This window comes from Schistocerca americana, chromosome X, assembly GCF_021461395.2.
Source record: "Schistocerca americana isolate TAMUIC-IGC-003095 chromosome X, iqSchAmer2.1, whole genome shotgun sequence".
Lineage (NCBI taxonomy): Eukaryota > Metazoa > Arthropoda > Insecta > Orthoptera > Acrididae > Schistocerca > Schistocerca americana.
Genome location: NC_060130.1, coordinates 664,566,758 through 664,590,644, shown reverse-complemented (window position 1 = coordinate 664,590,644; position 23,887 = coordinate 664,566,758). Strand labels below are relative to the sequence as shown.

The window sequence follows — 23,887 nt, the reverse complement described above, 5'->3', positions numbered from 1 at the left end:
CACACAGTCATTGTGAGTGTAATTAAACTGTATTACATTAGGCTTCTCTTTTGTTATTCTGATGCATCTTATGTTCATCCAATCTATAGTTAGTCCACAAACTTTTTTTCTTGTTTGTTAAAAGTGATGTTAAACTGTGAGACCTGCACAAATGGTTGCTTTACATTTCCACCACAATGAACTTTTGTTTCTTGCCTCTGCATGTTTTGACTGTCTTTCTTGTGCTTCATCTTAATTATGTCATTGGATTCTTCAGAAGATAAAATTTTGCTTCATATAAACCTACAGCATGTATGTTCTCCACTTGTATCTTCACAAAACCGGCACAGCACACATAAATGTTATGTAAAGTTTATCAACAGATGTACACCATGTGATCAAAACTGTTTTGGCACCCACAAAAACATACGTTTTTCACATTAGGTGCAATGTGCTACCACCTACTACCAGGTACTCCATATCAGCAATCTCAGTAGTCATTAGAAATCATGAGAGAGCAGGATGGGGCACTCTGCAGAACTCACGGGCTTCAAATGCGTCAGGTGATTGAGTGTCAATTGTGTCATACGTCCGTAAGTGAGATTTCCACACTCCTAAAAATCCCTAGCTCTACACTGTTTCCAATGTGATAGTGAAGTGGAAACGTGAAGGGTCACGTACAGCATAAAAGCGTCCAGGCCGACCTCGTCTGTTGACTGACAGAGTGCCGACAGTTGAAGTGGGTCATCATGTGTAATAAGCAGACATCTTTCCAAACTATCACACAGGAATTCCAAACTGCATCAGTATCCACTGCAAGTACCATGACAGTTAGGTGGGAGGTGAGAAAACTTGGATTTCATTGTCAAGTGGCTGCTCATAAGCCACACATTACGCCGGTAAATGCCAAATGACGCCTCGTTTGGTGTTAGGAGTGTAAAGATTGGATGACTGAACAGTAGAAAAACATTGTGTGGAGTGACAAATCATGGTACACAAGTGGTGATCTGATGGCAGGGTGTGGGTATGGCAAATGCCCAGTGAACATCATCTGCCAGCGTGTGTAGTGCCAACAGTAAAATTCGGAGGCAGTGGTCTTACGGTGTGGTCGTGTTTTTCATGGAGGGGGGCTTGCACCCCTTGTTGTTTTGCATGGCACTATCATAGCACAAGCCTACATTGATGTTTTAAGCACCTTCTTGCTTCCCACTGTTGAAGAGCAATCAGGGATGGCAATTGCATCTTTAAACATGATCGAGCACCTTTTCATAATACACATCCTGTGGCAGAGTGGTTACATGACAATAACATCCCTGTAATGGACTGGCCTGCACAGAGTCCTGACCTGAATCCTATAGAACACTTTTGGGATGTTTTGGAACACAGACTTCATACCAAGCCTCACTGTCTGACATCAATTCCTTTCCTCAGTGCAGCACTCCATGAAGAATTGACTGCCATTCCACAAGAAACATTCCAGCACCTGATTGAATGTATGCCTGTGAGAGTGGAAGGTGTGATCAAGGCTAAGGGTGACCAACACCATATTGAATTCCAGCATTACCGATGGAGGGCACCATGAACTTGTAAGTTATTTTCAGCCAGGTGACCAGATACTTTTGATCACATAGTGTACCATTCAAAACAATGATCTTTAATACATTTCATATGCTTAAGTGAACCAACTACGTTCTTCAAGTTCACAACATTCAACGGCTATAATAATAAATAAAAAATATGTCTCTATTGATGGTTGTGTGTATTCCATGACATAGTTCACACTTTACTCCCTAGATGGCAGCACAGCACATCCTTATTAGATTAAATTAGAATAGATTCAGTTTTCATTCCATAGACCAAAAAATGAGATGATTCTTGTGGGTGTTGTACGAGTCAGAAGGTATAACACAAAGAAACATAAAACATGTGAATATAATACTCACTACCCCGATCATTTGTCAAGATACCATCAAAATATGTGGTTCACTTTCACATACTACCATAGACTGATGTACTTCTAAATATAACATGTACCTTCACTACTTCACTGACCTGAGAATGGTACATATTCTTCACTGGAACTACACTCAATGTCAACATTGTCATTTGACTCATGTGAACTTTCTTCCACAAGATGGTCTGGAATCTCATCACTGGACTTAGTTCATTTTTGCATCAGAGATAACTGTAGATCAAGATATATCAGAACCGACAATGTGAAAAATATCCCTCTCACTACCAAACCATACTCCTGACCTGTTGTGCCACATGAATATTTGTGATATTCTACAATGCTTGCCATAGCAAACTCAAAATGTCCAAATTTGTAGTCAGTTCACTCTGGTATAGGACCTTCCAGTTCAAGAAAGTTAATGAAAGCATTCTGAAAAGTGTTTTTAATTAAGTCTAAAATGCAACCTGTCTGTTTTCATTGCCCTGGTAAAATGTTGTTAGTAAAATTTGCCTTTAGTTTATCTAGTAAACTCACTTAAACAGATGTTTGTTGAAGTTCATGTACTATTTATAGGCAGTTTCATGACCACTACAAAAAGGTATAGTCATCAACAACTCAAAGCTCGAGTTGAACATGCTTTATTAAGAATGGACCTGTTGGAAATGGTATGCCCTTACTCTCCTCCAACCTCTGAACTAACGTACCCAGCCAACTATACGAGGACTTTTGCATACTGCCATAGACTGATTTAGTTTTAAATATAAAATGTATTTCAGTACTTCATTGACCTGAGAATGGCACACATTCTTCACTGGAATTACATTCAACATCATCATTGTCATTTGACTCATGGACTCGAAACCACTGTGCAACTCAGCATTTTTGCAGTAACAAACATTTCCAGCTGTGACAGTGGTAGTCAGTCAAAGGTGAAAATCACAGAACCAATGCGAACTTCAACACCACACCTTCAGTCCATAGTGTCTTGCTAACCCACTGAGCCACATGACTGTAAGAAAATAAAAATGAAATTAAATCTGACACTAGAACTGCTTAACTTACAAGCAAACTCATATCTTTTCTGTGATAAAAACAAAAAAGTTCTGCGTGATACTGATGTGTAGGTAATAGTAACTTCTTTGCTATACCTTTGTTATGGACAACCCATGTCCTTAAGTACTGTATAAGTACTACAGCATAAAAGGCTGTATAGTTACAGAAATATAGGTGACATTTTCTTCCAAATCTGAGATATATTCAGTGTCCAATGACATCAACACTTTTAACTACCAGGCAAAGAGTATTTGATGCAGAGGAGAAGACTGGAACTGTGAAACAATTTTTTAACTACCAGTGCAGATACTATCTGTGAGTTTTCCAGATACTCAAGATAATTTACATTAAACTAAGCTGTGATCTGACAACTTTCAGAAACAGAAAGGAATGGCTTAGATCTTTCTTTTCTCATTCACACATATGGTGCATCTATCTTCAGTGAAAATACCCCTCTCTGTCCAATGTGCATACATACAATAATACAGGAATTATATTTTAGATACAATGTCTATAGTGTGATACTACATACAGAACATGTAGAGCAAACAATGATGGCTGTTAGTGATGCAGAGAGAAGCAACAAGCTGTCACACAACTGAACAATCTAACTTACGATTGTCTGATTTTGTGTAGGTGTGTTTTGTGTTTGCACTGTTGACTGTATCTCTTTCTTAATTTCACGAACTGCCATTGGTCCAGCCACCAGCTTCATTAACTATGAAAGCAATAAGGTAAATGAAATATTATGTAAATAATGGTCCAAACAAAAAATCTTTGAAGAGCAGTATTTAGGACCTTAAGTCACATGTATATTTCTACATTAGCTTTAATTAGGGGTATGCTACATCAAAACTATGGCTTCACCACCAGAGAAGACATTGTGATCACAGCTAAAACTTTTTTAACTTAAAAATGTGTTAACCCATCTCAAATTTTAGCCAATTATGCATTCAGTCCCTAAAAATGTCTGCTGATATCTTCCAAGCTGATAAATAATGATACCAATTCTGGTGATCATTTACATGTCTCCAACAATTTGTGGCTGAAAATCTAGTACTTAATTTGCTTCTCTTTCCAGTGACGTTATTACAAATGCAGCGCCCCCCCCCCCCCCCCAAGCAATTCTGTGTCTGACTACTATTCATCTCAAGAACAGTATTAGCTGATTTCACCCATGTGTATTGGAATATACTGCTAGCCACAAGCATCTATACTGGCTCTCACTTTCAATTCTTCATTTATGATACTAGATTTTTCATGAGAATTTGCTTAACACAATATCATATTCATTCCCAACTCAATATTTAGGTCTTCAGAGGAGGATATTCACAAAAAACTTTGCTGCTCCCTTACGGTCTATGTACTGCCAGTTAAAATATTGGTAGTAAAGCCCAGATTTTGAGTTGCTTCAGGAATTTTAAGTACGTACTTACATGTCATCACCTACACAAAGTTCACAAAAAAGAAGAAAACTAGAAATGATATTAAACAAGGTAATAGGCTGGATTCATCCAAAAAACACCTCATAAATGGAGAGATCATTCAAAATGGAGCACAAGTGCAGATCTGGCTGTGCCTTTCCAGTGAAACCATCCTGACATTTTTCTTAGACAATTTAGGGAAATTACAGAAAATCTGAATCTTGATTTACAGAAGGGGATTTCATACACTGTCCTCCCAAATATGTGTCCGGCATCTTACCACTGTGCCACCTCATTCATTGGGTTTAAACCAAGAGAAACGTGCCATGAAGAGGCTCCTTCCTTTTGACAAACAGGTCTTTAGCACATGGACTCATATCAGGTGAATAATTCCAGACAATATAGACTGCAACTGACTCAAACTCAGCTGTGTCTGCTCTTTGCACTACTTCAACTGTGCTTCTGCTATCAACTACAGACAGTGCACAAGTCATGTGAAGCATGTCCTTCGTGTTACAACAGTGTTGCCCCCTCTTTTATAAAGGGAGTCATCTCAGGCTTTGAAGGAACTGGAGTTAAGATCATTTATGCTAGAAATCTAAAGAACTCCAGAACATGCATTTACGTCAAGAATGGAATTTCATTCATGCTGATGGCAGACTGTTGTTCCAGGGACTTAGTGACCGTTAGGATGAAACAGTGTGAAGAAAGAAGCATGAGGGAAACTGCGTTCACCTCAGTTTACCTTTCTTATGAAGACAGTATTCCTCACTCCCAGGAAATGAGGAGAGTAGTAGACAGCTGCCTGCAGCTGAATAGCAACCACTAGTTGGATGGTTGGTTGGTTGGTTGGTTGCAGTGGCATTGACCACAACCTAGTGTGAGAAAGCAGTGGCACCAACAGCAGAGGTGAGCATCTACTCAAATACCTATACAAGAGTAACTTATAAAGGTTGAATAGGAACAGGGAACCTACCACCAGGTATAAAAGAAAGGAAGTAGTAATTGACATAACTTTTGGGTCCATTCTAATGGGTAATTATGTCAAACAATGGCATGTGGCTTTGGAGCCATCCTTATGTGACCAAATGTATATTAAGTTTGAAGTTGAGATGGGTGATAAACAAACCATGGCCTTGGGAATTCTGAGGAAAAAGACAGACTTGTATAGGAGAGACCTAAACTAACACTTATCAGAAGTCAGAACTTCAATAAGAAATCCATTTCCAACAAGGAAATGGCAAAGACAGCAACATCTGCCATTATGACCTCATTCATATTCAGAAAACTGCCCAATTACGAAGAAATGTATCAACAGGTGGAACAAGAGTCTGGAACTGTGAAGGAAGCATGTAAGAAGACTGCTGCAAGAAGGAAAGGACAATGGGCAAAATATCAGGAGCCCCTTTACAAACACAACCTTGTGATTAAGCAAGTGAAACTATCAATGTGGACTGTACTGTGTGAGGAGGTGGAAAGTGCAGCTATCAGGGCCAGACTTCACAAAATCTTCACAAGAATACAAACTAATCCAGGAAGTACTCAAAGGAAGGAGAATGGTGGGTATACAAGGACAGCAAGTGAGTGCTGTATGGGCTCCTGAAGATTCACTTCCCTCAGTGCACTCTGGCAGATAACACAGAACAAGATTCTTTGAGAGGTACTGGTTTACAGGTTATCAAAGAGAGAACTGGGAATCTGCCAGAGAATGTATTTGTTTCAAGAAAATCAAGTGGACGATGATAACATTTCAACTGTTGAAGTCATCAGGCCCACATGGAATCTTTCCAGCTCTACTGCAACACACAGGAGAGGGCTTAATTGGATTCATATGGAGACTGTTTAAGGTCAGCCTAGCAGCATGAATCATTCCTGACAATTTGAGGACAGTCAGCATGTTTTCATTCCAAAACCAGGGAGAACTGATCATACCAAGGAAAATGATATGAGACTAAACAGCCTGTCCTCATTTCTTACAAATACAATAGAAAAACTGGTTAATGTGCACATTAGGGAAAGATGGTTAACTGAGATTACTCTGCATGAAATCAAAACACACATCAACCACATAAATCATATGAGACAGCATTTCACCAATCTGTTGGGAAAGTGGGAAAAGCTCTACACTTATATGCGATTGCAGGCTTTCTCGGCATATTTCAGCTACGAAATCTTCACAGGTTATCAGCCAAGTGGTATCGTCTTCTAGTCGCAACATTTCAATGGATTGCATATCTATCACCTTCAAGTGAAGTGTCGGGATGCTGTCTGTCGCACGCCTTTGTAGGTGCTGGACCGCTATCAGATTCCGGCTGCCGACCAATCACGTGCCAGCGGAATCGCACCAGGCTCTTGGCACCACTGGTGGTGGTGGTGGTGGTGGTGGTGGAGGGGCGGGGGGGGGGGGGGGGGGGGGGGGGGATGCACCTGCGGGCATTGATTCCCGGTGTCTGTTCATACCAGCGCCGGCCGCGGTCCCTTTTCGACCAGAGCATTCTTGCCAAATTTTCCTAATTGCAGGATTCCCAGCTGTACTGAGATGGTAACCACTGTCTTGATTAATTAAATTTTCATGCAAACGAATCTCTACCACTTCTATTATAACTGAATCCCAAAATCCGCTGGTGCTGCATATCTCCTTTGCTTCTTCAAATTTGAAAGTATGCTTTTCGTTGATGCTGTGTTTCGCCACCGTGGACTTGTCAACCTGTCCAAGATGCACATTTCTTATATGTTCTGTATGGTGCTGTGTAATGCAATGTTGCATCTGCCCTACGTATTACATGCCACATTTACATCCAATTCTATAAACACCCGGTGTCATTAGTCCTAGTGGGTGTTTGGTTGATCCAAGTATATCCTTGATTTTCTTTGCTGTGTCAAAGATGGTCTTCACTTGGTGCTTCTTAAGGATTCTTGCAATCTTCGTTGTTGCTGGTCCCGCATATGGCAGGAATGCACAACCTCTTGTGTCATCCTCTTCCGGTTCTCTCTCCTCCTCTCTTCTTATTGTTCCTCAAAGCTCTTCCTATTAGTTTCTTGCTGTAGCTGTTTCTTCTGAAGGTTTCCTTTGGATGTTGTAGTTCACTCGGTAAGCTCTTCTTGTTGCAAATGGACCTCGCCCTGTGTACCGAGGTATTAAGTAGAGAGCTGCGTAGCGCTGGATGGTGACAGCTCCTAGCTTTGAGATATAGGTCCGTATGTTTTTCCCTCCTATATACCGAATGTCCCAGCGTGCCTCCTGCGTTTCTAGTAACCAGGATGTCCAGAAAGAGTAGGCTTCCATTTTTCTCTGTCTCCATGGTAAACTTGATGTTTTCATGTACACCGTTGAGGTGCTGCGGGAACTCAAGTAGTTTATCTTTAACATGTGGCCATACCACAAAGGTGTCATCCACATATCTGTAAAATGCTTTCAGTTTCAGTGGAGCCATGTCCAATGCTACCTCCTCAAAGTATTCCATGTATAAGTTAGCCATGCTAGGTGCTAAGGGGGAACCCATAGCAACTCCATCTATTTGCTTGTAGAATTTCTCACAACATTTGAAGTAGGTGGTGGTTAGTACATGCCAAAAGAGTTTGACTATGTCCTCATCAAAGTGTCCCTTGAGCAGTGCTAGAGAATCTTCCAGTGGTGCCCCTGTGTGCTTCGGTGTGACATCATTATTCATACAAGGGTACTAGGGCTGGGGTATACAGGATACAACCCAGACTAAAGAGAGCAATCTCTCTAGGGAACCTGGCCATAGTATTTCAGATGGAAATATCTGCTATCAGAGTGTGTGCAGAGGAGAATTTGTGTTGGTGCTACATGGATCATAGCATCTACATTTATTTGGACAGTCAAGCAGCTCCCAAATCTCTGTGAGCCACTGCAATGAGAACAAAGATCATAGCAGAATGCCATGATGACCTTGTGATGATAAACTTGTTGTGGATCCCTGGTCACTCAGGAATTAATGGCAATGAACAAGTTGATAGGCTCATCAGGGTGGGTGTAACAACTCCATTTATTAGACCAGAAACTTTTCTATGATCACCAAGGCAATTGTAAAATCAAAACTACATAGCTGGATCAGGAGGCAGCACATAGAATATTGGCCTATGAAAAAAAAAAAAAAAAAAAAAAAAAAAAAAAAAAAAAAAAAAAAAAAAAAAAAACATGGCAACCTAATGATACCAAAGCCATATTTCACGAGAAGTTATGTTATCCTGGGCCTGAACAGAAGACAGAGTAGACTCATGGTAGGACTACAGACTGGCTGTGGAAACACCTGCACACAATGGGTATAGAGAAAGATGCTCTTAAGTGTAGATTATTTGGCAAGGGGCATGAAATCACACCACACCTAATTGTCCAATGTGAAGAATATTTGGGTCATTAAGTCCTGACAAAATTATGTATAATAAGGGACTAGTAAAGAGTCTCCTACCATTCTTTAAGGGTACTGGTTAGTTTTACTAGAATCCTGGGGAGTGAAACTCCACAATAAACTCAGTTTTGGTGTGGACAATAATGGGCCAAGACCACTGTTATTTTGTCTCCCTGCACAAGTCAAATCAATGCAACATTAGCAAGTGTGGCTTTCAAATTGATTTTGACTTAATAATTTAACATAGATGATGTCAGACATGAGTCAGGCAGAACAGTGTATTATTAATCAGGTCCCACTAGATGTTAGATCCAAAGATCTGCCAGAATGCCTCCATCAATGTTAAAGCATAGAAGGAAGTGTCTTTCCTGGATTCAGTAAGTTAATCCAGTGAATAATTACTGACTAGAAACATTTGGCACAATCAATAAAACAACAAATCAGTTGTTCCGAGATGATGGTTGGATCTTGCTTGTCAAAATGGCAATGTGTAACATTTTGTATGGATTCTTGTAGCAGTAACTGACACCACCGTCTTCTTATGCAGGTCTATTCATTGTAGCAACAATGGAAAATTGTTTTTGACTGATTCATGCTCTTGTATATAGCTTAAATGTTCTGAAAGTGACAGAATATTATAGCAAAATAATGAATCTGCTCTCAGGGGAAGAATTTTGAAGTGAGGTTTCATGAGCATTCTGGTGAATTTCAAACAGTGAACTGGACACCACATTTACCAATGTGAACCCAACACCTATCTCTTGACTATTGTCTTCTCTGAATACAGATTAAGTTAAGTAAAAATATTTTCTCACCAAGTGGTAGCAGGATAACACACATATAAAGGTATTGAAATTTGCAAGCTGTCAGAGCCAGTGGCTCCTCCTACCGGCAGAAAGGTTGAAGAGGAAGGAAGAGCGATGAAGGAAAAGGACTGATGAGTTTTAGGAAATAGGGAGAGTTGGAAAAAGTCGCCAAGAACTACAGGTCAGGTGAGGCTTACTGGCTAGAATGAGAAGGGAGAACTGCCCATCCAGTAAGTCTCCCCCCTGTGCAAGTCTCCCCTGACCCAGGGTTCTGGATGACTTTTCCAAACTTTCCCAATTTCCTAAAGCTGAACAGTCTTTTTCCTTCCCCCCCTCTTCCTTCCCCTTCACCCTTTCCACCAGAAGAAGGAGTCACTCGCTCCAAAAGCTTGCAGATTTCTGTACCTTTATAAGTGTGTCCTCCTGCTGCTGCATGGTGAGCACATTTTTCATCTATCCAATTACATTATATTTTCAAAATGGATTTCTTTCATTGACAGATTATGTTAACTATATCAAGCAGCAGATGTAAAGCATGTATGGGGTACGTGAAAAGTCATCACACACTATTTCAAGGAGACTGTTTCATTAGGCAAAATGCTGTGCCCATATTTGTTGCCAACTAGGTTCAACTAAGTCCATACCCCTTTTCTGTGCTTTCCATAATATTCTCAGGATGTGTGGTGCAATGGTGCTTCCAGTGAATGTATAGCCTTTCCCATCTTCAGCCATTGTACAAATATGTTATAGCTCAGTTTACTACTATTTTTGCAGATGATGTCACATTAATCCTACCTAAAATAAAACGAAACAGACCCAAATAGCCTGCCTACCCTAAGTTAATAAGTCTTAATTATCAATGCAGTCCTATAAATTAAGATAACCAAATGTTGTATTTGCTATAACATGCACTACAAACAATTTAAACCTGAAGAATGTAGTGGAGGAGGATGATTCTCACTCCACTTTTATGTAATTTCTTCATTCTTCTTGCTATAGCATGACAACCAAATTGTTTGATTTTCAGAAACTCTTGTTTAATTTTCCACTGAGGTTCTATATGTGGGTTAGTACAATAAAGGGTCACTAGTAAATACTGGCTGAATTTCATTTTACTAACGTTTTACTGCTAAGGCGAACACCACAGTGCAGTGTAATTCACAAATATTGAGGAATTGTAACTTCTTTCTTTTAAAAGATGTGTTCCTGTTAATAGGTTAATGATGAAAATAATAGTTAAATGAAGTGTGATTCATATTTACACATGTCAAAGTACACTCCTGCTCATAAATTAAGGATAATTGCAGAAAGTGGTGCCACACAACATGCCACTACACAAAACTGGTACTAATAGCATAGGCACAAAGGGAACACACACGACACAGATCTGTAAGTCCACGGTATTGGTGATAAGTTGAGAAAACCGTCCCGAAACACATGTGCTACAAAACGCCACTGTTTCCTGCACATGTACCCTGACATCAATATGGGATATGGTCACCATGCACATGTAAACAGGCCGCACAATAGGTTGGCATACTCTGGATCAGGTGGTCAAGCAGCTGCTGGGGTATAGCCTCCCATTCTTGCACCAGTGCCTGTTGGAGCTCCTGAAATGTCCTAGGGGTTTGAAGTTGTGCAGCAATACATCAACCAAGAGCATCCCAGATATGCTCGATGGGGTTTAGGTCTGGAGAACAGGCAGGCCACTCCATTTGCCTGACATCTTCTGTTTTGAGGTACTCCTCCATGATGGCAGCTCAGTGGGGTCGTGCGTTATTGTCCATCAGGAGGAAAGTGGGATCCACTGCACCCCTGAAAAGGCAGACATACTGGTGCAAAATGACGTCTCGATACACATGACCGGTTACAGTTCCTTTGTCAACGACATGCAGGGGTGTATGTGCACCAATCACAATCTCACCTCACACCATCAAACCACAACCTCCATACAGGTCCCTTTCAAGGACATTAAGGGGCTGGTATCTGGTTCGTGGTTCGCGCCAGATGAAAATCTGGTGAGAATCACTGTTCAGACTGTATCTGGACTCGTCTGTGAATATAACCTGAGACCACTGTTCCAATGACCATGTACTGTGATCTTGACACTAGGCTTTGTGGGCTCTCCTGCGACCAGGGGTCAGTGGAATGCACCTTGCAGGTCTCCGGGCAAATAAACCACGTCTGTTCAGTCATCTGCAGACTGTTTGTCTGGAGACAACTGTTCCAGTGGCTGCGGTAAGGTCCTGAACAAGACTACCTGCAGTACTCCGTGGCTGTCTGCGGGCACTGATGGTGAGATATCGGTCTTCTTGTGGTGTTGTACACTGTGGACGTCCCATACTGTAGCGCCTGGACACATTTGCTGTTTGCTGGAATTGTTGCCGTAATCTTGAGATCACACATTGTGGCACATAGAGGGCCCATGCTACGGCCTGCTGTACTTGACCAGCCTCCAGTTGCCCTAGTATTCTACCCCTCATAATGTCATCAATATGTGTTCTTTGAGCCATTTTCGACACACAGTCACCATTAGTATGTCTGGAAATGTCTGCACACTTACTCGCTGCACCGTACTCTGACATGCACTAACACACCTCTGCATATGTGCAATGACCGCAGGTCAAGTGCACCACATGGTCATACTCCGAGGTGAGTTAAACCTGCAAACCACCCACCAGAGCATTGTTTCACCATGTATCAGCATTATCGTTAATTTATAAGCATGAGTGTAGTACCAACTATTGAATGTCTTTTGTTGTACTGTTGGATACTGGTTCCTGAGGTACTCCAATTTAAGAACTCCGTACAAGGTTTCATATATATCATTTATTTAGCATTTCAACTGCCTACTGTGTGCATTTTCATTTCTAATCTCATACACCTTTTCATTAATTTTTATTTGTCTTAAGTGTATTCTTACCTTAAGTGATCAAACTTTTGTCACATAAATGCAAGAAGAAAAACAAATGTTAGCTTTCCTAGTCAATGTAATGAGAAGATATCTTCCCATTGCACTTACTCTTTAATATGTAAAATGATTAGCTACAAAAACAGAAATAAAACCACAATCAAGAAAATATGTACATGTTGGAGATACATAAATGTGCACAATGTTTAAGAATCTTGGAATGCAAGCCACAAATATTGGTTGTTTAGCTCTATTCATACTAACGAAGTGCAATAATCTCCCTCTCTTCATCACTGTATTTGAACTTCACAGACTTAGAGGTTGTATTCCTGGAATATTTTCTTGAGTACCACATAATCAATCAATCATTAAGTGGTCAAATACACATAAACTATTTAGTGTTTATTATTTATATTCATAAATCTTTCATTTTGAGAGCTTAATTTTCTACCAACAATTTCGTTGATAGGCATAACTAAACCAGATAAACAGAACTCTGGATTTAAAACAAGCCATAACAACAGAAATGCATGACAGCATCAAAATCTGTGAATATTGCTATTTATTCATGGGAAATGATACATTATTAATAGTATTGTTATTTAAAAACTTCTTTTAACTATTCTGTTTTCTGAATGTTTGGGATGTAGCAAATTTATACTAATGGCACACCTGTCAATCATCAAGGCTGTCAACTAAGCGTGCTTGTATCATTCACGTTTATATCCACAGTTACCAATGCCCCCTAATATGGTGACCCTTGACCCAGAAGAAATCCAGGTGACTACAGATTAGTGAGCCAGGCTAAATCCAGCACATATTTACTAACGCAAGAATTGAGGACATGTAACAATGTCGATGGTATTCCCTTCATTGGATGTGGACACTTAAACTAGTGGATCCTGTTATTGTTATTGCAGAGGAGCAGAAGCTATGTGGTGAAACCCAGTTTCAGCCTCTCACTGTCAACAACACCGAAAACAGCACACTACACTCTACATGCAGTTGGCATATGGACCTACACAAAACAGTTACACTAAGACACATCACTCACAATCAATAAGGAAAGCCTTTCTAACTTCTAATTCAGCTGCTGATAATTATAGTACTTCCCAAAAGTGAGTAAATGGCCCCAGTTTTCTCATCCTAGAAGTTTACATTGTCACAGTTTTATAGTTTTATGAATGTAAATGTGTGTTCAATATGCTAGTTTACAGAATCAGTACAAAATTTTTTTTTCAGAGTAAGTACACAGAAATGTAATGCTGAAAACATTTAAAAAACCACCACATGAAAAACTATATAATAGCTATACTTCTATATGTATCAGTACAAACTTGCTGGTTCTGTTAGCAATGTTACAAAATCTCATTTAAACAATGAAACACACAAAATTCCATGCAATGAATTTAGCATATTTGCATGGCACCATAACTACTCATCACCACCAGTCCTTTCCTGAAAAGGAGAGAATTTTAAATAACTACTCTTGTGGAATATCAAGTGTCTAATATTTTTCTCCTTCAGCACATAAAATAATTACAAAGAATAACATCTGAAGCTTTTTTGCATATATACACTTCCTCTACACTACACAGCACTGCATCATGTTAAAGCAGTCAGCATTTACATCAGCTCTGCAATTCCAACAAGGTATTAAAACAAAGACAAGCAATAAAACTCACAGTCTGTAGACTGGCATCATTTTCATACTGCTCCTTCATGTTCTTTGCCATAATACGCTGGATCTATTTTTGTATACAATGTAGTGAGTTACATTATCTAAGTCATAGCTGTAAATAAAATCTAAATATAAAAGTTAGAAACCAAAGTCACAAATTATACCCATAAAAGTAAAAATGTGTATAGAGAAATGAAGAATGGCAACTTAACTGTAGTGAATGGAATTTCTAGTGTGTGTGTGTGTGTGTGTGTGTGTGTGTGTGTGTGTGGGAGGGGGGGGGGATATTAGTGGTACTGCATTACATTTTCTGTAGAGGAAAGCCACAATGACAAATCTGCATTTACTTTTATAAAGTTTGTGTACTAATGATTCTGGGCTTGCAGTTTCTAATGATTAGTCACATTATTAATAACAGTTATATCAGTTTAAAAGTTGTAGGAAAGTTCTTGTAGACTATAAATAATTTTGGATTAAAGGGCACCACTCACCAAATAGCAGAAGCACTGAGTTGTCAATTGTACACTGAAAAGAAAGATAACTTGCTAGCTTCCAGAGTCATCCTGCGATGAGCTGCTCCAACATGGGGCTGGCTGGAATAGGCCCTTCCCAGAACCTCTCACCTGAGTCCATCTTCCTCCTCACCCAAACAAAAGCCTGCACACCCATCGTCTACATGCCCCCCAAAATCGCCAAATCCCAACAATCCTGGACACCCAATTGTAGCTGGCTATTGTGTTCCCACTGAAAGAATTTCTGCTCTTGTTGACCAACACCTCCAACCAGTTTCCCAAAACCTAGCCTCCCACATCAAAGCTACTAACCACTTCCTTCACCAACTTTCCAACACAACCTCCCACAACATTCTTCACACTCTACACTCACCACCTCATTCCTTGTACACCTTACAAACCATATCCTGACCCACTACTTTTCCTTTGAAGGGAAGGTTTACAAACAAATCTGTGGCAGAGCCATGAACACCCAAAACACCCTTCTGTGGCAACCTGTTTATAGGTCATCTAAAGGAAACCTTCATAGCCTCCGGAAACTCTCAACCACTTGTCTGGTTTAGGTTCATCGATGAAATCTTCATGATGTGGACTCAGGGCCAAAACACACTATCCACATTAACTCACCTAACTTCAACACCTTTTCTCACCTTACACTTTATCTGGTTCTCCTCTACCCAACGAGACAACTTCATGGAAGTTGACCCTCACCATTCTGATGGCTCCATCAACACCTCTGCCCACATTAAACCCACTAACCACCAACAGTACCTGCATTTCCACATCAAAAAATTCGTCCCACACAGCCCAGCCATCCGTGGATGATGTATCTTCAATGACAAGTCTCCTTAGCCCAATATGTTGAAGGTCTCACAAAGGCCTCTACAGACATGCAATACGAACCCCCCCCCCCCCCCCCCCCCCTCAAACCCAGTCCACAAACAGATTACCCATGCATATCCTCACATCCCCCAATCCCACACCAACCCCAAGAATCAGCTACAAAGCACTCCCCTCATTACCCAGTAACATCCTGGACTGCAACAACTGATCCATATCCTCTGCCAGTGCTTCAATTCTCTCTCACCCTGTCCTGAAATGAGGGACATCCTACCCAAGGTCCTTCCCACCCCTCCTGAAGTGTCCTTCCCCTCCATCAGTCACGTCCCAGTCCATCCCTGTGTCACACCCACTACCAACCACTTGTCATAGGGATCATATCCTTGTGGCAGACCAAGCTGCAATACCTGCCGAATCTGCCTACCCAGCATCTCTTACTCCAGCCCTGTCAAAGGCTTTTCCTACCACATCGTAGGCCAGGCCTCTTGTGAAGGCAGCCACACATATTCCAACTCTGCTGCAAACACTGCACAGTTTTTCATCACTACCAACCAGCTGACCAGCAGGATGAATGGCCACCGCTGAACGGCTGTCAAGAGCAAAGTTGTGCACCCGGTGGCACACCAAGCTCAATTTTAATGGCTGCTTCACAGCCTGTGCCATGTGGATACTTCCCTCCATCACCTGCTTCTATGAATTATGCAAAAGGGAGTTATCTTTACAACACATAATCTGCTCCTGTAAACGTTCTAGCCTCAATCTCAGGTTACCCACTGTTGCTGAACCCTCCACCCAACAGTTCCCCTTCCTCTTTCCTGTCACTACCTACCAATTTGTGCCCTAATGTCACCTACAGTGTGTGCTGCTTTCCACCAGCTGCTGCAATGATGCCAGCTCATATGCCTGTGCTCCCCCCCTCCCCTGCTGCATTCCTAAGTGGCAAATCAGCTGCCTCCCTCCAGGCCACTAGCTGCCCACTCCTAGTCCTTCTCCCTGCACCCTGTCTCCCTTTCCACTGACACTACCCCCAACACAAGCAATCCACCTGCAGAAAAATAGCACTGGCACTATTAGTCCCTCCAGCAACACATAGTCATGTGCTTGTTGGCATGTGTGCATGTCCGTTTTACTCTAGCTCCTCCAAAAACATCATGTTTCAAAAGTTATTCATAACAAAAATTTTCGTCTTTCAGAATCTTCTATTTTTAACTGGTGATTATTTCCAAAACTTAGTTACCTAGTTTTGTAGGCCTGATTTTTTATGATTGCAAAAATGCCCTCTTGTATTATGAAAACATGTGAAGTTCACTAATTATTCAATATAGAAAATTACATATTTTTGCCACTTTTTGTGGGAATTGTGAATCCCTGTGGCAGTATACATAGTATTCACAATATAGTCCATATAACTTTGTCAATTTTCCAGTTATCTAAGCCATAGTTAACCAGATTACTCCTTGGCTCACTGTTATTCTGTGGAAACTAATTTTGACCTTCTTCCAATTATAAATCAGATTGTAACTACAAATTTGAATTATCACTGTACTGAACAATGCTTCAGTTAATCCCTGGTCAGCATTCGTTTGGTTGACAAATCTGTGACAGTCAGAATGAACACTGTGCAGTTAGTACAGAATTGAAATGTAGTCACTCAGTTCAGGATCAGTTATCAACCTTTGAACATCTATGAGTCAGTATTTTTATAAAACTCTTGGAACTCACTCTGGGAGTGATAAGTAACTGACAAACATCATGTAAACTGTGATCCATGAACATCTAATATTTACAGTAGCTTTGGACTAAGTCTGATGATGAAATTATACAGTAAATATGCCACCATTGTTATCACTGGTTATGTGTAGCTTCTGGCCTGTGTTATATGAAATTACAATTAAATCACTACAATGAAATGAATACCCTTACATGCATACAGGTTTTCATATATATATCAAAGGGGACAGTTTAAAATGTGTGTCCTGACTGAGATTCGAACCTGGGATCTCCTGCTTACATGGCAGACATTCTATCCATCTGAGCCACCAAGGACACAGAGGACAGTGCGACTGCACAGACTTATCTCTGGTATGCTTCCCGTGGGACCCAAATTCCCAACTTATTGTCCCGCACTATATTCGTAGTGCCCCTGCCCATTACACTCATTACTCGTGGCTTTATCAATTCCCGTACGAGTTCGGGCACTGTTTGTGCATTTGCACAGAAAATGGTCAAATGGCCGGTGAACCTTGGTATCTGTTCTTTCAGACATGTCCGAAAGAACAGATACCATCGGTGACCGTGCAGCTCATTAGAATGAAATTACAAGTAAATCAATACAATGAAATGAATACCCTTTGCTGCATACAGGCGCTGATATACATCAATGGGGACAGTTGAAAATGTGTGCCCTGACCAGGATTCGAACCCGGGATCTCCTGCTTACATGGCAGACGCTCTAGCCATCTGAGCCACCGAGGACACAGAGGATAGTGCCACTGCAAAGACTTATCTCTGGCATGCCTCCCGTGAGACCCACAGCCCCAACTTATTGTCCTGCACTATATTCGTAGTGTCCCTGCCATTACACTCATTACTCATGGCTTTATATATAGGATACGAACTGCGTTTTTTAAAATATGAACCCCCATTTTTTTATTACATATTCATGTAGTACGTAAAGAAATATGAATGTTTTAGTTGGACCACCAATCCACCTGTCATAAAATATGCTATTCAATACCGCTTCAACTGCATGCGAGCTATGTGCCGGACATCCATCATGTTGGAAGTACATCGCCATTCTGTCATACAGTGAAACATCTTGTAGTAACATTGGTAGAACATTACGTAGGAAATCAGCATACATTGCACCATTTGGATTGCCATCGATAAAATGGGGGCCAACTATCCTTCCTCCATAATGCCGCACCATACATTAGCCCGCCAAGATCGCTGATGTTCCACTTGTTGCAGCCATCGTGGATTTTACATTGCCCAATAGAGCATATTATGCTGGTTTACGCTACCACTGTTGGTGAATGACGCTTCGTCGCACAACAGAACGCGTGCAGAAAATCTGTCACCATCCCGTAATTTCTCTTGTGCCCAGTGGCAGAACTGTACACAATGTTCAAAGTCGTTGCCATGCAATTCCTGGTGCATAGAAATATGGTACAGGTGCAATCGATGTTGATGTAACATTCTCAACACCGACGTTTTTGAGATTCCCGATTCTCACGCAATTTGTCTGCTACTGACGTGCGGATTAGCTGCAACAGCAGCTAAAACATCTACTTGGGCATCATCATTTGTTGCAGGTTGTGGTTGATGTTTCACATGTGGCTGAACACTTCCTGTTCCCTTAAAATAACATAACTATCCGGGAACGGTCTGGACACTTGGATGATGTCATCCAGGATACTGAGCAGCATTCATAGCACACGCCCGTTGGGCATTTTGATCACAATAGCCACACATCAACACAATATCAACCTTTTCTGCAATTGGTAAATGGTCCATTTTAACACAGGTAATGTATCACAAAGCAAATACCGTCCGCACTGGCGGAATGTTACGTGATGCCATGTACTTATACGTTTGTGACTATTACAGCGCCATCTATCACAAAGTGAAAAAAGTGGTCCAACTAAAACATTCATATTGCTTTACGTACTACATGAATATTTAATAAAATATGAGGGTTCCTACTTAAAAAAATGCAGTTGATAACAGTTTGACCTATGGCAGCGCCTTATAGCAGGCCAACCATAGCGCCATCTGGTTTCCCCCTTCAAGCTAGACGAGCTTATATATATATGAAGATGGTATCTGTTCTTTCGGGTTAAACATTTAATCTTTTTTTGTTTGCTGGTACATGACCGCAGTTCTGCCACACACTGAAATTGCCCTCCTCCTCTTCCTCCTCCTCACAGTACTGTAGTGCACCGCTAAAGAGAGAAAGCAAAATACCACTGCCCATTGTTAAAGTGGGGACAGGCTGCGCCATTTTGCAGGGTACGGTTCTGTGATCTGGGAATTTCAGTGTCTACTAGGACTGCAGACATGTATTCACAAACAAGGAAATAATTACATAACTTTATTTTTCTGACATGAGAATAAAGTCTTTATGGCTACCCGACATACATAAATTTATGGTAATGACATTGGAAGTGGTAATCTTTCTTACGGTCTCAAGTTAACTACAGAGTCACTGAAAAATATTTTCTCTGTAGCCTTAATGGCATTTGCTGCAACTATATGACTTCTTTTTATGGCAAAAATATCAGTCTTTGATATCTATTTCAGTCTCATAGAACTAACATCACTATGTTGTCATATACATTAAATACGCAAGCTATGCCTTTCACTGTTTGTTAACTCTCTCATAGTGAACATTATTCTTGGATACAAACTCTCCAAGTAAAACTGAAACAATTTCTGTCCATATCTTTCATTCCTGCAGTTACCAACATCGTACAGCAATAAATTTTCAGTGTAGTTTGCCTCAATCCAGACTTGATAATACATCAGCTGAACTCCTTTGTAACTACAAGACTGTGTCTTTAATCAATATTTTCACCAGTATTAGCCTACAATTCCTCCTAGCATATCATAAAATAAATTGCACTCTACTTGGAAGAAAATCCTCTAAAAACCTCAATCTCATACATCCCCTGCAACACATCTCTATTCCAGATATGAGGTATACTGTACATAAAATCTTCTTACAACCCTTTTAAGTTGGCTTGCTTCATCTGAAAAAAGTGAAGTATTTTGTCTGGTCATCTTCTTATGATTCATATACAAGCAATCTTTCCTAATATAAAATATTCCTCATTGATCCACTTAGTGTTAAACATATTCGTATGCAGGGAAGCATTTAACAAATAAATAAGAGAAGAAAGACATGAATGTGACATTACATGTGTTGTTCCGCATATTATTCAGCAGCCTGCATTTATTGACAACTGAAAATACTGAATGACGATATATAGACTACACAGGAAAACACTTCATACTGCACTGCAATATATACTTTGACAGTGCAGATTCTGGAACTTATTTTGTCACGAGGTCATTTTGTTCCCTCACAGGAACTGATCATCACTTCTAGTTTCTTTCTTTCATCTGGCACTGACTTACACTAATTTTTCCTTGTGTTATCATTCCATCTTGTTTTCTTCACTATTCTACATTGTCTTCACAGTACTTCCTTTTCTTCTAAGTCTTTCACTCACTACCACCAATTTGCTCACCCAGATCCCTCCCCCCCACCCCCCCACTCACCCCTCTGTCAACACATTATTTCTACTTACTTGTGTTAATTGAAGCAACTTGTGTATCCCCCTTGCCTTCCAACAATTTATAAGACCGGTATTTGAACATAGGACTTGCTGCTTTGTATAGTATATTATCTGCTCTGGGAATTAATTACATTGTGTCATTTTCATTCTGCTTCTGTGCCAAAACTTGTGAGCCCCCCCCCCCCCCCCCCTTTCCATCCAGTTTCTTCATTTTAATTAACAAATTTCTGAAAGCTTGAAACTTATGTCAATAATTGTTCTTCCCCAATCACACACTTTCAACCACTACAGCTACTTGTCCAATTTTTGTACAATCGTAATGACTGTAACTTTGCTGAAAACAGTACTCATTCAGTGGGAAGTATTTACAATATACAATACAGTTGCAGTACTATTATTAAAAATCTACAACACAGTGTGAGTGAAAATTATGTTTTCAGTTTCAAAATGTAATTATTGTTGTTGACTGTAACATTTCAGAAAAAAAATGGTCACGGTAGAAATTGAAATGAATGTAAAAAAACTTTGAGCATGTTATAAATGTTGAAATTTTACAACATGCTTTGCACGGTATGCACATAGCTGGAGAAACTTGCCCAAGTGCTGTGTTTGATGTTTTTGTCAATTGCTGCAATAGCTGCAGAGATCCATATGTGTAGGTTGGCTAGCACTGCTTCAAATGGTGGCACAAGCAGTCTTTACAAAATTCCACAAGAAGAAATTACAAGGACTCAAACTGGGTGAATGTGGTGGTCAGTACAACATTATTTTATCTCTGGGAGCTGCATGGCAAATCCACTGTTGTGATAATCCATAATTCACATGCTCCTGAATTGTGTAACGAAAATTTGGAGGGGGAGGGGAGCACTATTCAACTCAAACATGATGTAAAATTTGTACTCTTCCACCTATGAAAAGAACCATTGTTCCAAAATTGAAAGATATTTAGCACAAAATCATGTGGCTAGAAATTTATGCATTACAATGTAAACAAGGAGCAGCTTATAAATGATAGGAGTTTGAAATCAATGTACTTACCACAAGAAATTCAGTCTTATCAACACGCTCATTACCATCAGTATCAAACATGTTGAATGCAATACGAAATCCAGTTTGAGGTTCTGAAACAATAATATCCTTCATACTCTTCCTAAAACAATAAACAATGTTTGGAAATTTGTCTTTAACTTTTTAAAGGACAAATTATAGTAATTAAGAGGTGCACTTCCTTCACATCAAATATATGAATCTCTAACTGCCAGAATCAATTATGAAATTTCAGACCCTGTAATTTTCCAGTGCATAATTTGTGTTAGTCTTTAAACTTACACCCTCCTCATCTCTTCCCACATTTCACCACCCTCCCCCCACATATACAGAGTGTAAACATAACTAAAATGAGGGACAAAGAGAAGTATAAATCTGTGGGGAAGGGATGGAGTACCAGTCATTAGGAAACTGGGAGATAACAGAGACAGACATAATATGAGAACAAGTCTTCATGGAGGATGGAGCCAGGAGAATTCTGGAGATTGGACAGGCAGTTCATTACTGTGCAATTCATAGAAGTTGGAGTGGCTGGAATACAGATGGGATTTGTTGTGTAGCATCCATTATAGTACATAATGTTGTGGGTAGTAACATGTTCTTCGATGTGATCAGACTTTCATGTGGCCACAACTCAGCAGTGATAATTCATGCAGTAGTTGCAGGAAGTCTTCTGTTTGATATAGCAGCTTTCACAATGTTTTATGGTGTTTAAGGACTGACAAATGATTCCAAATACATAGCACAACCCACCCCAACTGCTTTGCGGTTTCAACATAAAGACTCCCAGATGAAGTATGATGATCTCAACTTCCATGAGTGGACAATATTCTACTTTTTAACTGCAGTTTTTAAGCAAGGATCATTGCCTTCTGACTATCTGGAAACAGACACATTACCAACAGCAGGAAAAGGCTGACTTGAATGATTTGTCAATTAGGAATCAAGAATTGGATTGTATTTATGGATTTCATTTGTGTAATCTCTAATTGTTAGATCACATCACAGAGCAGGTTTCTAACACACCACAAGATTGTATTATAAGCACTGTGCAATAGACTAGTGTAATACCAAATGGCTCTGAGCACTATGGGACTTAACATCTATGGTCATCAGTCCCCTAGAACTTAGAACTACTTAAACCTAACTAACCTAAGGACAGCACACAACACCCAGCCATCACGAGGCAGAGAAAATCCCTGACCCCGCCAGGAATCGAACCCGGGAACCCGGGCGTGGGAAGCGAGAACGCTACCGCACGACCACGAGATGCGGGCACTGTAATACCGTACTGCTACCTATCAACTCAGTCATTTACCACATTTTTACCTATTTACACAAAGATAAATGATGGTAATACAATACGTCTCCAACTTCTAGGACAAAAATAAGACAAATGACAAACAAATCCATCGTGAACACTTTGAGACAGCAAATCAACACCTAGAAACCAAAAATAGAGATAGCTGCTCTTTTCTAATTTATTTACACTACTCAAGAATTAGTAACTACAAACAAGTGGTGCAGAAAAAAATACTGAACTGTAAACATAGATTTACGTACTTGTAAGTATTGACAGCAGAAACAGATACTCCGTGTAGGATATTATTCCTGAAAAAGAAAGAGAAATTACTATTCCAAGTAATACTCAAGGGTCTCAAATACTTTTAGCAGTAGCATCGGATTAAACAATCATGTCCAAAGATACTTAAATTAAACAAGAAAGAATAACTTTTCTCACCGAATGTTTTGGAAACATATGGAAACTTAACACAAATTTAGAAAACTGTAGTACAATACACCTAAACATTAAGGTAACTTTATATCACTGATACTGGGAGTGAAAGGCTATTTACAATTTGTACAGAAACCAGATGGCAGTTATAAGAGTTGAGGGACATGAAAAGGAAGCAGTGGTTGGGAAGGGAGTGAGACAGGGTTTTAGCCTATCCCCGATGTTATTCAATCTGTATATTGAGCAAGCAGTAAAGGAAAGAAAAGAAAAGA

At 40.1% G+C, this 23,887-nt stretch overlaps 1 protein-coding gene across 4 annotated transcripts in view; it reads right to left on the bottom strand.

Annotated features, from left to right (window-relative positions):
* Window positions 1-23,887, bottom strand: part of LOC124555676 (calcium uptake protein 3, mitochondrial) — a 655,882-nt gene that overhangs the window by 15,273 nt on the left and 616,722 nt on the right. Inside the window, exons 4-7 of one of the 4 annotated variants that reach the window (XM_047129671.1) lie at window positions 23,444-23,491; window positions 21,872-21,954; window positions 14,186-14,248; window positions 3,603-3,704 (exon numbers count right to left, since the gene is read on the bottom strand). In XM_047129671.1, the coding sequence (XP_046985627.1) occupies window positions 3,603-3,704; window positions 14,186-14,248; window positions 21,872-21,954; window positions 23,444-23,491 (296 nt within the window). The remainder of the gene's footprint in view (window positions 1-3,602; window positions 3,705-14,185; window positions 14,249-21,871; window positions 21,955-23,443; window positions 23,492-23,887) is intronic. The other 3 variants (XM_047129673.1, XM_047129672.1, XM_047129674.1) reach the window with 3 other exon arrangements.